Genomic DNA, 15,281 nt, shown 5'->3' on the forward strand with positions numbered 1-15,281 from the left:
GTTTTTAGTATGCATCTAGTGGCAATATGGACAATATAGAGAGAAATTATAAAATACATAACATTTTGACATTGCTTATTTGTAAGCTTCATACATAAAATCTGCTTTCCCTTGACAATGCCTTCTTATTTGTTCTAATTATAGCTGTGAGGACTTTGTGGTTTTGGGGTGAAGGGTTGGCATTGTCTATGTTTGGTTGGGAATTATTTTCACTGCAGTAGCTTTTTCAGAAAGGTGGCATTATCTTAATAGTATTCATAGATGCTTAGTTGCATCTTGCATGGTAACAACTTGCAGATTCATTTTTTGGCGTTTATCAGACTGCACAATACAAGGGACAGAAAGAGAATTAGTATGTAAAACTTGTATCTTTGAAATTATTTGATAAATATCTGAAGAGAGCCTTTGTTTGCTCAGGAAAATAGAAGGCCCAATTGTTAAAAACTCAAAGATGATTGAAACAGCGTACAGAAAGTAGGACTTATGTTCTTGTCTTATATTTTCCATTTGATGTGTTTTGCTTTGGAAGAGGGGGCTAAAATCAATAATATGTATCAAAATTCCAAAGACAGTTCACCTTCAGCTGCACTTTGATTCATTTTGTAGTTGAGTGGGATTCAGTCTGTTACTGAAGGATATGTTTGTAATGCAGAATGGTATTTTCATTTACTTAAATAGTTCTTAGAGTTTTGCATAAAACATTAATCGCAGCAACAGTAATTTAATTTTGCTTTTAAACCCTTTGCTCAGAGTGGAGTTGTGGAATGCCGAAGGATGTCCTGTCCCCCTCTGGAATGTCCTCCCGATGCTCTCCCCGTACACGTGGAAAGTCAGTGCTGCAAAGTGTGCAAGGGTGAGTGCATCACACAGATCTCACTGTTTTGTCTTCTATTTCAGCAGAGTTAAACCTGTCCTGCCAGCAGGCACATTTTATAATGATTTTCAGAGATCCTGGTAATTCAGGTAACGTAACATAAGTCCTAGTGGCAATCATGATTTAAGAAGGAAATAAATAATTGCTGAGAAATGAACAAGCATTACAAATGTCTGAGGTACTCTTTTTACTTACTGCTAATGTACAGTTATTTACCCTGTTGGGGGCTGGGATGACTGACTTGGCTCCAGTTTGTGTCTCCTTTTGATGTTGAGGATAATCAAGCCTGTGGTCTGAACTTTTCTTTTGTGATGAGTAACTAACCAAGCTTTTATCTTTTTGCCTATCTTTTATTCCAAGCTAAAAGGCTGTTCTTTAAAATAAACGTGACAGAATATCAGACCCTGGCTTAATATCACTGTGTGGAGCCATAGTTTTCTGTAATTAATTTCAAAATAAATGAATGAGAAGACAGAAAAGCTAAGTACATTTTGTGATTGGTGTTATTGTCAGCTTTCAGTTCCTTTTTCTGGGAATGAAAGCTGTTAAGTAATGCTCATGGAAGGAATATTCAATATTTGTTACTTTAACTATAGTGCAAGGAACAAAGACAATTTATGTATGAAAGTTTTAGCTGTGTATTAATGCCAGTTGTACCTTAAGATGCACAAATTCTCTTTCCCCATATCTGTTCTGGAGGATGAGTAAACTTCATGCATGAGCTTTTCAATAATTTATTAGGACTTTTTTAGCGTTCTGTCACCCTTCTTCAGTCATTGAATTAATTAGTTCCGTATACAAATATTCTTTAGCTATGATATTGCACTTGCTCTTGTTTTTCATGTGATTTCTCTTGACTGTATGTGAACATGAGTATTCTGCATACTAAAAGATGTTCATGGGCAGAGTACTTGGGTGTTAAAGTGGCCTGTATTTTTTTGTCTCAAAATATTTGTATTTGTAACATTGAAAGTCTAGGAAGTTCTTTCATGAAACTGGATGTATGCACAAGAGTCAAAATCTGACACAAAGAAATTGTAAGGCACAAACTTGTAGATTCAGTGTATACCCTCATGAGTAAACTCTTCCTGTTGTTTGTAATGGGAAGATGAACAATCAAACTTGCCTTTTGTCAGTGATTGGCACAAACTTGACTCGTTATTCTGACAAGAACTCAGCATGCCAGTCAATGGGGAAGAGACGTATGGAAGTTGATTGAAATTGATTGTAAATGCCAGCTCCTTGACAAAATGATGTACTAGGACCACAGTCACCTCTAGGTAGAGTAGTAATTGCAGAGGTTTCCCAAAGAGCTGCACTGCAGGTAATATTTTCTCTGTGCTTTTTCTATTTGGCTCTGATAGAACCATCAGTTGTAATTTTCTGTCTCTAGGGATTATTGAATGGCTGGGTTATTGAACACTTTTCCATCTTAGCTAAGGGTTAATGAACAAAGCTCTAATGTCTGATATGTTAAGGGGTCTAGGCAGTTGAGTTTTGATCCCTGCCACCTTGTGTTAGCATTTAAAATAATATTTGGGAAAAGACTATAATTTTGTTTTAGATACCATTTTTCTGAATCGTACATTAACTTGCTTTCCAGTGTGTCCATTCTTTTGTTAAAAGCAGTTATATCAGGAGAACAGACAGAAAAAGGAAATTTCTCTAGTTCAAATTCTCCTAAAAATAGTTACTGGGATTCCTAATTTAAATGAGGCTTCCTCATCTGAAGTTTTCTTCAGAAGTGGGATCACAAGTCAGGCATAAAAATTAGGGCAGCTTTTGAAAAACAAAGAAAACTAGGATACCAAAAGAAGAAGCCTGTTTTTAAATGCTTTAGTGGTGATGAAAACTGAGTTATCCTGAAAATCATAAATTATTATTTCTCTTTTTTTTTTTTTTAAGAAATAAGCATTTTCACAAAGAGTCGTTAGAAGCAAATTAATGTCTGAAAGTTCATGAAGATTGATCTAGCAGTCTCTTCTGATTAAAATTTGGGAATTATTCTGTCTATGACAATTTCTGCTGTGGAACTCTCGGCATCACCTGTAGGAGAGACACACTTACACCTGTGAGTGCTTACCTTACCTGGGCACTCAGGAGGGAAATTTAAGTAAAACAGTCCTAGAGAGAGTGTGTCTTTTGAGAATAGACTACTCTGAACATTTGCACTATGCACATGGCTTGACTTGGCAAAACTTTAAAGTGCTATTTAATTTTAACTTAGGATTCACACATTTTAGCTTTCCTTTCAGGGTCACAGGTCAGACTTTTACTGGCCAAGTGCAAAAAGGGCTGAAATGCCACTGCAGAAAGTTATTTTATCAGTGTTTATCCCTGATCTGGGTTGTAATGTAATGCTTTTATGGTGGTTACTTGATTTGTGTGAGATCGTAACAGTCCAGCTGTTCTCTTTAATTGATGGATTTACTGTCCTTCTCTGGAATTGGAATTTAGACATGAAGCTGCATGGGGACTGTGATAGTTCTGATCATAACTGAGCAAGCTGTTTGTTGCTGTGGCCCTGATGCACACTGCTCTCTTCATGGTGGCAGTAGTCCCAAGCTAGGTGACTTTTCTATGAAGTGAGTGAGGAATGATCATGCGTTCCAGTCTGTTGGTTCATTTGTGGAGGCACTTATCTTTAGCACAAGGGTGAAAACTTCAGAGAAGAAATTTGTTGTAGCAGTTCACCATTTCCTGGGAAAATCCTTCATATTTCATATGTGCTTAAAGAATATTTTCCTGAAATAGATTTTTGCAGTTTGTTGATTCAGTACAGTCATTCACTGCATCTAATCTGTTCATGCAATCTTCCAGCAAGTTGAAGGGTTCACCTTTGTGCCCACAAAAAATATGAAGGCTTAATTGAAATCTGTGCTTACATTGTTCTTGTGATGAGCTGGATGCTAGTAAATGTCTCCAGTTCTTGAAGTGAGTCATGAGGACCTCTAGTAACACAAATACCGAAGCTGCTCTGCACAATGTCAGTAGTGGAAATATTTTCTATTGAATGATATGTTTATGTCTTGTACTAAATCTGTTTATGATCCTATTCCCTCTCTTTAGTTTGGGTAAAGAGGCTACTTTCTCTTAAAATTAATTTAGTGTTTGTTGCTTTGTTTGTAATTATATGTGACACTGACTTCTGAAGAAAAAACATTGCATCAAATTTTTAATGTATTGATATTTTTCAGTGTATGTGAATACTGGTTTCACTTCTGTGTTATACCTTGCATTTATTTGCTGCTAAAATATTGATTTAATTAATTTTTAATCTCCCTCCTTCTCTCGAATTACAGCCAAGTGTATCTATGGAGGCAAAGTGCTAGCAGAAGGTCAACGAGTATTAACCAAAAGCTGCAGGGAATGTCGAGTAAGTTTCAGTTGTATAAACCTCTCCTGATTTCAAATGTATCTGTGGTGTTCAGAAGTGACAGTGAAAAGTTAGTGCATTTCTTTAGGCTTCCTTCATGCAAATGTGACATCTGTTGTTGAAAAAGGTGACCTTGAAGTCACTGAAAGCCACAAATATGAAAACAAGGCAGGAATATGACCCTTAAAGGATAAGAAAAATATGAGCAAAATTATTTGGAAGAATGTTTTCTCTTATCTCTGCTTTCATGAGCTTTAGAAAAAAGTAAGAATCTCTTGAGCAAATTACTTATTTCAGCCAAATTGCTTAAATTTGAAGCAACGTTCTTTTTATGGTATGTGAGTTACTCTATATTTCCTCTAGTATTGTTCAAACTATATATTGTTCTTCTAATAATTTAGGTAAATTAGACAGTACTGGAGTGGACGGAGCTCTTTCTTGGCAAATTCATGACATTTGGACCATGACAGTATTTAAGAACACAGGTGAATGGAGGCTGTGTTAGATCTGTTCAGGGAGTGTTGGTGAATGTGGGTTGGAAAAGATTACAGCGATCTGGTTATTGTTGTGCTTGGAGCTGAGTGTACAGACTGGCAATTTTATGTTCACTAATGGATATGGACAATAACTGGTGGCAGATGTTGTGAAAACAGCTTGTTTCGCAGAATTACTTAGCTATTGTTACTGTTGAGCTGTATGGGGTGCTCAGCACTGTATATATGAATATGTGGGGAAGGTTGTTGCCTTAGAAGGCAGACTAAGATGCTTGTTATTTATAATATAACATAAAATGTTTACTTGTGTGTAGAAGAATATGTATAAAAGAAGAACAGGAGTATTTTCACGTTCAAGTGAAACCAGAGGTCTGAATTATGTCTGTGGAACTTCCCTGTGCTATAAAAAAGTGTGATGTTCATCATCAGGAGTATGATAATACATTCATGAAGATTGAAAGCAAATACCCACCATCAAATATCTGTCATTAGGAATGAGTAAAATAATGAAAACAACTTTTGTATTTTGCTTATTGTTGCAAGGAAAATGTTATGGCAGTGTTAGTTACAGTAACATTGCAGCTGGTATTTTCATCTTGATTGACAGTATTGATTAATATTCAAAATGGCATCTGTGAATAAGACACCATAAAAAATGTTTGGTGTGTGCATTCACAAAAACCCCAACAAACTGATGTTCTTTCCACAACTGTGCTTCAACAAGATATTAAACCTCACTGGTCTGGGGAGAGTTTTAAAGAGGATGCTTATGTGTATTTCTGTGGGCTGGTGTGTCTCCATGCAGGAGGTTCATTTAATATATCTTCAGCATGACCTCCTAAATCTGACCTACTTGTCTACTATCTCAGTTAGGAATGCTCACTAGATGAAGGATGAATGGTGATGAGTTAAACTGCAGCTGTGTCATTGTTTTCTGTCCTGTGTGGACAAGATGTTGTATAAATAAATGAGGGACTTTGTCATAGGGGAGGATCACGCAAAATTTAATATGGTTTAATTTTCCAGACTTAAAAAACTGACATCAGGTTTCAAAAACTGCTGATCCATGAAGGAATACAGTGGAGGGTACACACCTATTCTTAGTGTGATACTGTTGATAAAAATGACTTTAAAATATTTGTGTCTGTAAAGAAGGATATATTTATAAGTGGGGTCATGTCAAAAAGCTCAAGTTGAAATTTCACATTTCAATTTTTATTTGAAAATAGATTCCTTATTCTTTGCATAGGTACTGATCCAAACTTAAGAGGCTGTTAACTTTTATCATTTTTCCATCTTAAACAGAAATAATACTACTACTCATGGATCCAGCTAGATCAAAGGTTTTCTTTATCAGGCTGAGAGACCTTTTCTTAATTTTTCAAAACTAATCCAGACTAAAAATATTTATGATGCACGTTCTCTTAACTATAAGCACAGATGGTATTCATGAACAACCATTCCCAGCTGGAATCCTGCCCACAACCACTCTTTAGATTAATCTACAATGACAAAATGAGTGCACAGGTATTTTTTACAATCACAGAACAGTTCAGGTTGGAAGAGACCTCTGAGGTCATCTTGTCCAGCTATCCTGCTTTAGCAGGGTTACCTGCAGCCAGTTGCCGAGGACCATGTCCATATGGCTTTTGAATATCTCCAAGGATGGAGACTCCACAGCTTCCCTGGGCAGCCTCACACTTCAGGGGTGTTTCCTGATGTTCAGGTGGGCCCTGCTGTGTTTCAGTTTTTGCCCATGGGCCTTGGTCTTCTCACTGGGCACTCCTGAGAAGAGCCTGGCTCCATCCTCTTGGCATTTTCCCTTTGGGTATTTGTATGTGTCTGTAGGATCCTCTTTGAGCCTTCTCTCCAGGCTAAACAGGCCCAGCTCTCTCAGCCTTTCCTCCTGGGAGGTGCTCCAGTCTGTTATTCACCCTCATGTTCCAAGACTGGTCTCTCCACTGCTGTTCCATCTCTCTCTTGTGCTGGGAAGTCCATAAAATACAAGTATGTATGCACTTCTGATAACTGCATCTTTCTGCATTCACTAAGTGTTTGATTTTTTGTTTGTTGGTTTATTTAGGTTTTTTTGGTTTTTTTTTTTTCACCAGTATGGTGATATAAGCCATTTTCCATGTTAGTGGAAAAATTTGTGTAACTTTTGTTGGAGTGGGAATTTGCAGTTGGTCAGCTGCCTGTGAACATGCCTGTTCATAAACAGATGACATGCTTGACAGCAAAGGGTGCAAAAATAAATGCCTGTTCATTAATGCTGGAAGCAGACAGTCACAGTGTGCCATACAAGATGGACAGAACCCACAGCTTTCAGGAAGGTTGACTTAAAGTTTTTTGTGAAGGTAAGGAATGATGTGCTTCTTAAGAGTGACATCTAAGGCTGCTGTTTGAAACTGTCCTAAGAGACTGTTCAATAACAGCTTGCTGAGGCTTAGGAATTATATTCCCAGATGTGGTGCTCTCACTGAAGCCACTTCCCTGTGTGGGTTGGAGAGGAGAATTGGAGACACAAAAGGCAAGGATCGCGGGTTGAGAGAAGAACAATTTACTGGAATCAGCTAGGAATAAGAAAATAAGCAGTAACAGCAACAATACCAATGAAAAAGGGTACAAGGAAGAGGTGATCTACTCACAGGGAGCAACAATACACAACTGCTCCCTCTCTGCCCCACCTCAGAGTGAGGTGGTGTAGAATAACCTCTTGTCTTGGCCATGCCCCTCCTGGTTACTGCAGAAATCAACCCTGTTTTGTCTGGAACGAGGGCACAGATAAATTCAGACAGGAAAAAACCCTCACCAAAATAGCCTTACCTGAAATCTCGCTATTAATTTTCAAAGCCGATCATGAGATGAGCTGTTTGTTCTTCAGATTTTCACTACATGTTGCTGATTAGGCTTGCATCCAGTCCTTTTTTTTATGTACTTACCTGGATAATTACAAGAAATTTAATTATCTTGTAAATTTTTGACTCCAGATACCATTCTTTATGGGTTGTATATCACAACTGAAGCTTAATATATTTTTTCCAGAAAAAAATGTCTTTTTGACATCTATTTCTGTTCATATTCTATGACTGCTACATATGTGAATTGAATATAAAAAGGAATAATTTTTCTAAGGCTGCCTGAAGCAATAATTCTGAAGTGTGAACTCTTCTTACTTATCTCAGTAGATAAAATCTGAAATCTGATGATGATAATTCTTATAATTGGATCTGTACTAGTTTATAACAAATTGATTTTAACCCAAAGAATAGTCAGCATGGAAATGTTTTAATTGTTTTAAAACTTAATTACAAATAAGTTTAATTTGTTTTCCCAGATGAAAATTCTGCAGAAAATAGAAAACTTAAAGAAATAAAATCTTGCTGTCATTAAATTAATGGAATTATCAATTAGTGTTCTTTAATTTCCCTGTGAGTCACTAAAGATGGAATGAGCTTGGAATAAATTTGTCTTTAGCTTTTTGACTCATCCTGACAGTCATTTGACTTTCACACCATTACTTCCCATATTTTTCTGGCCAGATTTATTGTGAGTCAACACTTTTTGTCTGTATGCTGACATTCTTTACTTTTTCTGATATAACTGTCCTGTCTGAGCTTAAATAGACAATGAGTTAGAGCCAGAGCTTTTCCAGCTGGTTGTTTGATAACATGGTAGTGAGTGATGGCTCAATGTCTGGTTCTTTTATCACCTTTGATCCTTCAGTTGCACAGACAACCGTGGGGGATTCCTCCGTTTCCCTTTTGGAAGTGGTATCAGGAGGAGACCAGCACTCCTATTAACTTCGCTGCTCTTGTGGGCGCTTGCTCTGGTGGTGTGTACTCTCTGTGCTGCTGTAGGCTGCTGTGTTTTCTTACGAAAAACAAGAAAAGCAGATGCCTGTGAGTTTTTTTAGCATTATTTTTCAGAACAGCAACTGGTGCAACTTGCCAGTAAAGGCAATTGGCCCTTCTTAGCCTTAAGATGGTAATGTCAAGGGCAGTGACAGGCAGTGATTACAGAATGGTCACATTTGCATTCCCTGGGTCAGCTGCACTTCTCAGCTGTAAGTCCTGCAAGCTGCTGGGCAGCTCAAGCACATCATTTGTGCCTTGTAGACTCAGCAGGCATTTCCTAAGTCTGTAGGGCAGCTTGATGTTGTGAGAACTTCTTTTTGGGAGGGACTGAGCTGAATTAGTGTGGTCAGGGGAGGTGCCTGATGACCAGCAAAGGTTTTACCTGAGTACCTGAGCCAGTGCTTTGGCGTGGTGTGGCACAGTTTTGTGTAGATATGAAAACAGGCTTCTGCACTGAAGTGTTTATTCATACAGGGTGGACTCACAGGTAATTTCAATATCCTCTGTTCAAAGTAACATTATATGGTCCCTCAGATTATGAAAATGATGGCTTTAATGAGGCTTTGTCTATTTTTTGGTATTGGTTTTCCTTTCCTTTCCTAGCCCTAGATATGTTTGGATCGTATTTTTAGACTTTGCCTCTGCAATAATGATAGCTGGAAAATGAAATTTCTTCATTTGAGGAAAGCAGAATTTCCATTCTGCCTTTTCCTTCTGCCATCTGAGATGTCATGAAAAATATTTTGGAAGGAGTGGGGACTAGACTGATGTTAAAAAGGTGTTTTGGCAACATAGCAGGCTGCCTGCTTTCTTACTGGAGTTTTGTAGCTTGGAAAATGCGATTACTCAGGTGTGGATAGTCCTGTGGGGTAGTTACTGTAGTTCCTACTGAGCAAAAAACCCTAGTTGTTAATTTCTGCTCCACTTGCCAGTTCTCAGTGATGGCATAGCTGCAGAAGGGGTGCTGAACAAGTAAATTATAGCATGAAGAAGGTTGGAAAAGGGGGTAAGATAAAAGAGGAAACTATTTTGGGATAAGATTTTAAGAAACAATGAGCTAAAGTGCTGGAGAGCTGTTTGGTCTGGAGACATAGTGAAGATGATCTACTGGATGGGAAGAAGATAGAGTAAAATTTGGTGCAAAAATATCCCCATGAAGGCTCTGTTTCTATGATTATAGAAAGTTTCTACCAGCATCTAGACCTCCTATCACAGTCTCATTCTAAATCTACAAATCAAAATCATAGGAACATCTTTAGCTTGATTTTACACAGGAGTTTTATAGGGATCTCTCAAGATGAGTTTTCTTCTCTGAAGGACCTTACTTTGGAAATAAGGTGATCAGTACTTCTAAAGAGCAGAATCTTGTAATTGGACATGACAGAACAACACAACTCTTGAAAATACTGGTCTTGCAGTGTAAATTGGATTTGAATAACTTATCAATGAAATATGTGGACTGTGAAATAAGAGGAATAAAGCTTAGATTTGCAGAAAGCAGTAAGACTGTCTTTAACCTGGAATGAAATTCTTTAATTCCTTCAAATACTTGAAAAGAAGACAACTATATTTTGTCACTATGTATTGGGTAAAACTAGAATAGAATTTTGAGCTGAAGTGCCTTATGTTTTAATATTTTTTTTTTTTATGCTGGCAGAGAAATAGACAGTATATTACTTAGATTTGATGTTATGGTGGAACAAATGAATTTAACTTGCTTCTTGCTAGTTTACTAGTGGTGTTACTGTAGATTACTAGTGCTGTGGATGGAAAAGTATGTGATCCTTGCCACTGCATGTGTTTTCACCAATGTAATTTTTTAAAAATGTTGTTTATTTTCAGAATGGAGTTTTAGTAAAAGTAACAGAGACTTGTCCACCACTGAACTGCTCAGAAAAAGATCACGTTCTTCCAGAGAACCAGTGTTGCAGTGTTTGTAGAGGTAAGCCAGCTTGGAAGGAATACAAATTGTTGGTTCAAGAGGGGGATACATTGAAAGGAGCAATTCCTTTTTAAGGAGATATTAAGTACCTCTATAAGCATGATTCTAAAACCCAGTCTGTGATACTCCTTTGGTTAGAAGACTTACCATATATAAAGCTGTAATTACTCTGAATTAGGTAGGAGGAGGGAGAAAAGGAAGAGTTGGGGCAGAAAGGAAGCATTATCTCCTAAAAATTCCTATTAAAAGGATATTGTATTTTAAAAATAAAAATATTTTGTTGCTTAAACTTGCAATTGCAGGGTTTTGAAAGTGTTTTTTTAAGGTCTCTGTTTTAAACTCACAAAAATACATTAAGATTCTAGTTTCATCTATATTAGGAGGTTGATTTAGATCTGAACACACTCAGGACTAAGTTGTGAATTAAGATGGACAATAAAATGCAAGCAATTTTAAACAAAAATTTAAAAAATTAATGCTGGAGCCCAGAACCCTTATTTTTTCTCCTTCCAGGGATCTTGAGAGGCAGGTCCCTCTTCCTTTCAGCCCTGTGAGTCCTGGTTGTAGGCTGGACCAGACTGAGCAGACAATAATTAAAATCTTAATTGAGGAAATCCCCTTAAATGAGGAATCTGCAGGTATCATAAGGTTAAGAAACTTGAACAAGCTTTCTTCTTAAAACATGTTCTAATCAGTGGATTGCTGGGTGAATAATCATTCCCTATGTATTGTACCTCTGTTCCTCATCTCTCCCTTGGTGCTGAGTCTCAGCTGAGCTTAAGGGAAGCCTGGTCTCTCAGGACTCACATGTCAGCCTTTGCTGATGCACTTCAGAAATTCAAGCAAAAGGTGTGCCAAAAGAGCATTAGACATTTGCAGGTTTAGATGGTTATTGAGGTCTGTTGGAATATGTCTTGCCTGTGTGTGCAAATTCCTCCAGTGCCATTGCAGATGGCGATGAGGGGGCTCTGAATCTCTCCATCTGCCAGTAAATATTAATTAGTAAATATGCATGGTTAAATATTTACTTAGGCCTTGAACTTAAAATCACATGCATGTGGTTGCAGGGACCAGTATGTTTGAGACTCCCTGTTGGGTCATGGTCTAAGAATATGCACATAAATTTTTTTTTGTAGTTTCCAGAAACATCTGCAACTATTTAGGCAAGCAGTAAATGTTGCTTCTCTGTCCCTCAGAGGGCTCCATGTCTTAATGATACTTCTTAACAGATGGCCCAATTTGATGTACTGCAGTACTGAAAAAAATATATTCATTACTTAAAAGGATTAGAAATACAAAATCTTCAAAGTTGATGGAAGATAAGTTCTGTAATTATTCACTTCCATATTATTGTTAGTGATAGGTACTCTTCTTAGATATTCATCCCCAAACTGGCTTCATTATTTATAATATAAGATAAATATGTATATTTCTGTGATGATCTCTAGAAGTAAAGGAAGGAATTGCATTTTCACTTCCTAGGAATTCTGGTACATGATGCCTTCAATTTGAAACATTAAACTTTCACTTCTGTTCTGCTTTAGCTAACTCCTAAAACAGTACCTCCTCCTTTTGCATTTCATCATGGCTTTTAAAAAATTCTTTTGAAAATGATGCCTAAAAATGATTAATTTTGACAACTTTACAAAGGCGTAAAATTAATTTAGCTCTCCTGAGTTGCTTTTTATATCTTGAAGTAGAATATATGCTTCTTGATACTTTTGCTTCAGTTGAATGCAACACATGCAACCCAAAGTGGTAGCATGTAATTTTACCATGTGCTGTTGTTAAAAGTGGATGTTTATTAAGAACTCCATAAATGGTACGGCTTTTATCCAGCAAACAGCTGCTCTCTGATATGGCAAGCAGACCACAGTTTCTGATCCTGTCCTGTGCCAACATGTCCTTTACTGGGAAAGGATAGATTGCTTCTCTTGTTTGCTAAACTGACTTCTTTCAGAGACTATATTCAGCTTCTTTTTTGTCCAAGCCAAAGTAGTACAGAAGTCATATTGTAATAATTGCTGTACTGAATGAGCAAAATTATTTGCTGGAAGGCCACATGGATCATTTACGCATCATATGCAAATTTCACATGATATCTATGACGATGCACATAATTTGTTGCATTTGCCCTTAGCTAAGCCTTAAGTTATTCAACAGAATATTTAGCAAGCATTTACTAGCAATATTAAATAAGAACATTACTTCTATGTTAAGTTTATCAGTGCATAGTATCAGTGTATGTTACTGATAAACTGCTAGGTTCTGTGCTTTGCAGCAGTTTGTGTTGTTTTTAATATTTGTTGTTTTGGAAACAGAAGACTTCTACTGAATTTCATGTTCTGTAAAATCCATTTAATGAAAGGATAAATATGAGGGGATCAACAGAAGGAAAGAGAAATACAAAATCTTCCATGATCCTGTGGTATGAGACTGTACCTTCCTCAGCGTTCTCTGTGGTACTTACCACAATAATAGATGAGTGCCATAGGTTATGCAGGGTAAAACATAAATCTGTGGTGTTTACGGAGATTGAAATTGTGAGTCAGCAAAGAAGAGTTGAATATTGTTATGTGCAGAGCTGGTGGGCTTTTTAGATAGTCGTTGTTTGTAAATAGTGGGAAAAATAAAGACAGCAGATATTGCCTGCTCTTCTTCAGCTTGCTACATGAGTTTATAGTATAGCAGAAGGTAATAGTGTATTGCTAAGAGGCAATTTCTAGATTTCAGGGAAGTGGTTGTATGGAGGTGTACAGCAAGGTCAGAGTAGTATGGAAGAACTCTGCTTTAAAATGACAGTTTATTTTTTGTGATTTCATGTACTGAATGTATAAATGGACCTCACACATCAGTATATGGGATCTATCCTTGACTGTTATCTAGACTATATCCAACTTTTCCTTTCTTCTCTGTGCTTTAATATTAATATCTGCTTAAACTATGTGGCCACTTTATACTTTCCAGCAGGACAATGTGGTCCTATTAAACTGTCTTTTAGACTTCCAGAAAGTTTAGTTAATTTTCAAGTTTCACAGAGAATCTTGTCACAAAATACATTTTTTACTACTTTTGAGAATCATTCATTTTTTTACAGCATGCCTGCTACATTTTTTATAGCCCATGGACAAAACTAATACAAAAAACAGTGTAATGAAAGTGTTTTATTGTTCCCTTTAGCAGTTTTTCTCCTTGCCAAAGACAGTGCATAATTTCGAAAGAGTAGATTTTTTTTTCTCTTTTGCACGAGTGATTAAAATAAAATTTCATGAGAGAATTTTTATATTTTATACTCATAATTTTAAATACATAAAAATAGCCTTAGCAGCCTTAGCAACTTCAGATGTGCTCCTCTTAAAAGAAAGCATGTGATGAAATAATGAGAGTGAGAGCAGTTTTGTTTCTAGAGAAAACAAATTATTTTCTGTCCTGCAGTATGGTGGGACTGTGGGACTTAAATTGCTGGCTGACACTCATTAGGAGGAAAGGGAGAATCTTACTGGTGAGGTGAAGTGTACATTTTACAGTAGGGAGCAGCATTTAAATCTAAAATTGGGGCTTTTGCCACCCTTCTTAGTGCTGCTTTCTTTTGTTTTGGGAAGGCTTTTAGTCTTTCAGTTAGAAGGTGAGAAGGCTCTTCAGTTGTGCATGTTTCTCATCTCTTCCTGCCTGGCTGTGAAACTGAGATTTAACTCTTCAGAAACTGAATTTTTCCCATTTATTGCAGTGAGGTAGGAGTTATTTCAAGGTTTTAGATTTATTAAGATTTAATGGCAGTTGATAAATATGGATTTGTTTATTTCTAAACATAGTTGTAGAATTACTTAGGATTTAGAAGAGCTTTCTGTTTGAAAAAAAGAAGAAATCTTTTTAAGCTTGTTAGCCTGTGTAGTTACCATTATTCTACTGCACAAAGATAAGCACTGTGTAATAAGCTCTGCATTTATAGAGCAGTTTGAAAGAATGTATGAAGTTGCTGGTTTATGTCAGACCACTAAGTTCTGGCACCACAGTCTCTTAAGGTGTAAAAGCTGCTGTTCGAAGTGTTGCTTTGCATATGACTCCTTAAAAACTGATTCAGATCATAGGAAGGCATAATTGGTAATGCAAACTTTAACACTCTTCTATGACTTCTTCCTCAGATTTACCTTACATATTTATATTGTGACTGTGGGGTTAAATCCTGGCAGTAGAAGAGATTTTGAGGTTGAAATTACCTTACACTTTTGAACATTGCTAGTGCTCTTTAAAAGAGGCTTTATGACATTTTTTGTTTTTATATTAAGAAATCTCCAAATGTGAAACAGTGAAATGAAGGATATCTTGAACAGCAAGAGAGCAGGGGTTTTATTGTTTTTGATGTGAACAGCTAAGGCTATTGTAAGAAATGTAGGAAACTACAGAAGTTACAAGGAAACCCTCAGAAACAAGGAGAGGCGCATTAGTGTTGACTGTAAAAAAGGTAGAAAGACATACAGATCTAAAATGTATTGATTGCAGCTGTAGTCTTGAATGAATTCTTGCATTTTACAATCAATAATTAAGCCAAATTGCCAAATATGTTAGGTATGACAGCACAAAATAGCTTAGTGTGCTGCTCTGCAAAAGCAGGTTCTGGGATTCACACCTTGGAAGACGCTTCTTGGAAAAATAAGAGCAGTGTTCAGGTGTTCCAAAACGGAAGAAATTTTTAATTTAAGCTACCTCAGTTGGAGCCACTGAGGCCTAGACAGTTGTA

The 15,281-nt window shown here is 36.8% G+C and overlaps 1 protein-coding gene across 5 annotated transcripts in view; it reads left to right on the forward strand.

Moving 5' to 3' along the window:
* Positions 1-15,281, forward strand: part of NELL1 (neural EGFL like 1) — a 281,122-nt gene that overhangs the window by 67,873 nt on the left and 197,968 nt on the right. For all 5 annotated transcript variants that reach the window (XM_079310083.1, XM_079310084.1, XM_079310086.1 and 2 more), the window contains exons 9-11: positions 751-853; positions 4,177-4,250; positions 10,444-10,543. In XM_079310083.1, coding sequence (XP_079166209.1) covers positions 751-853; positions 4,177-4,250; positions 10,444-10,543 — 277 coding nt within the window. The remainder of the gene's footprint in view (positions 1-750; positions 854-4,176; positions 4,251-10,443; positions 10,544-15,281) is intronic.

This window comes from Erithacus rubecula (genome assembly GCF_903797595.1).
Source record: "Erithacus rubecula genome assembly, chromosome: 6".
Lineage (NCBI taxonomy): Eukaryota > Metazoa > Chordata > Aves > Passeriformes > Muscicapidae > Erithacus > Erithacus rubecula.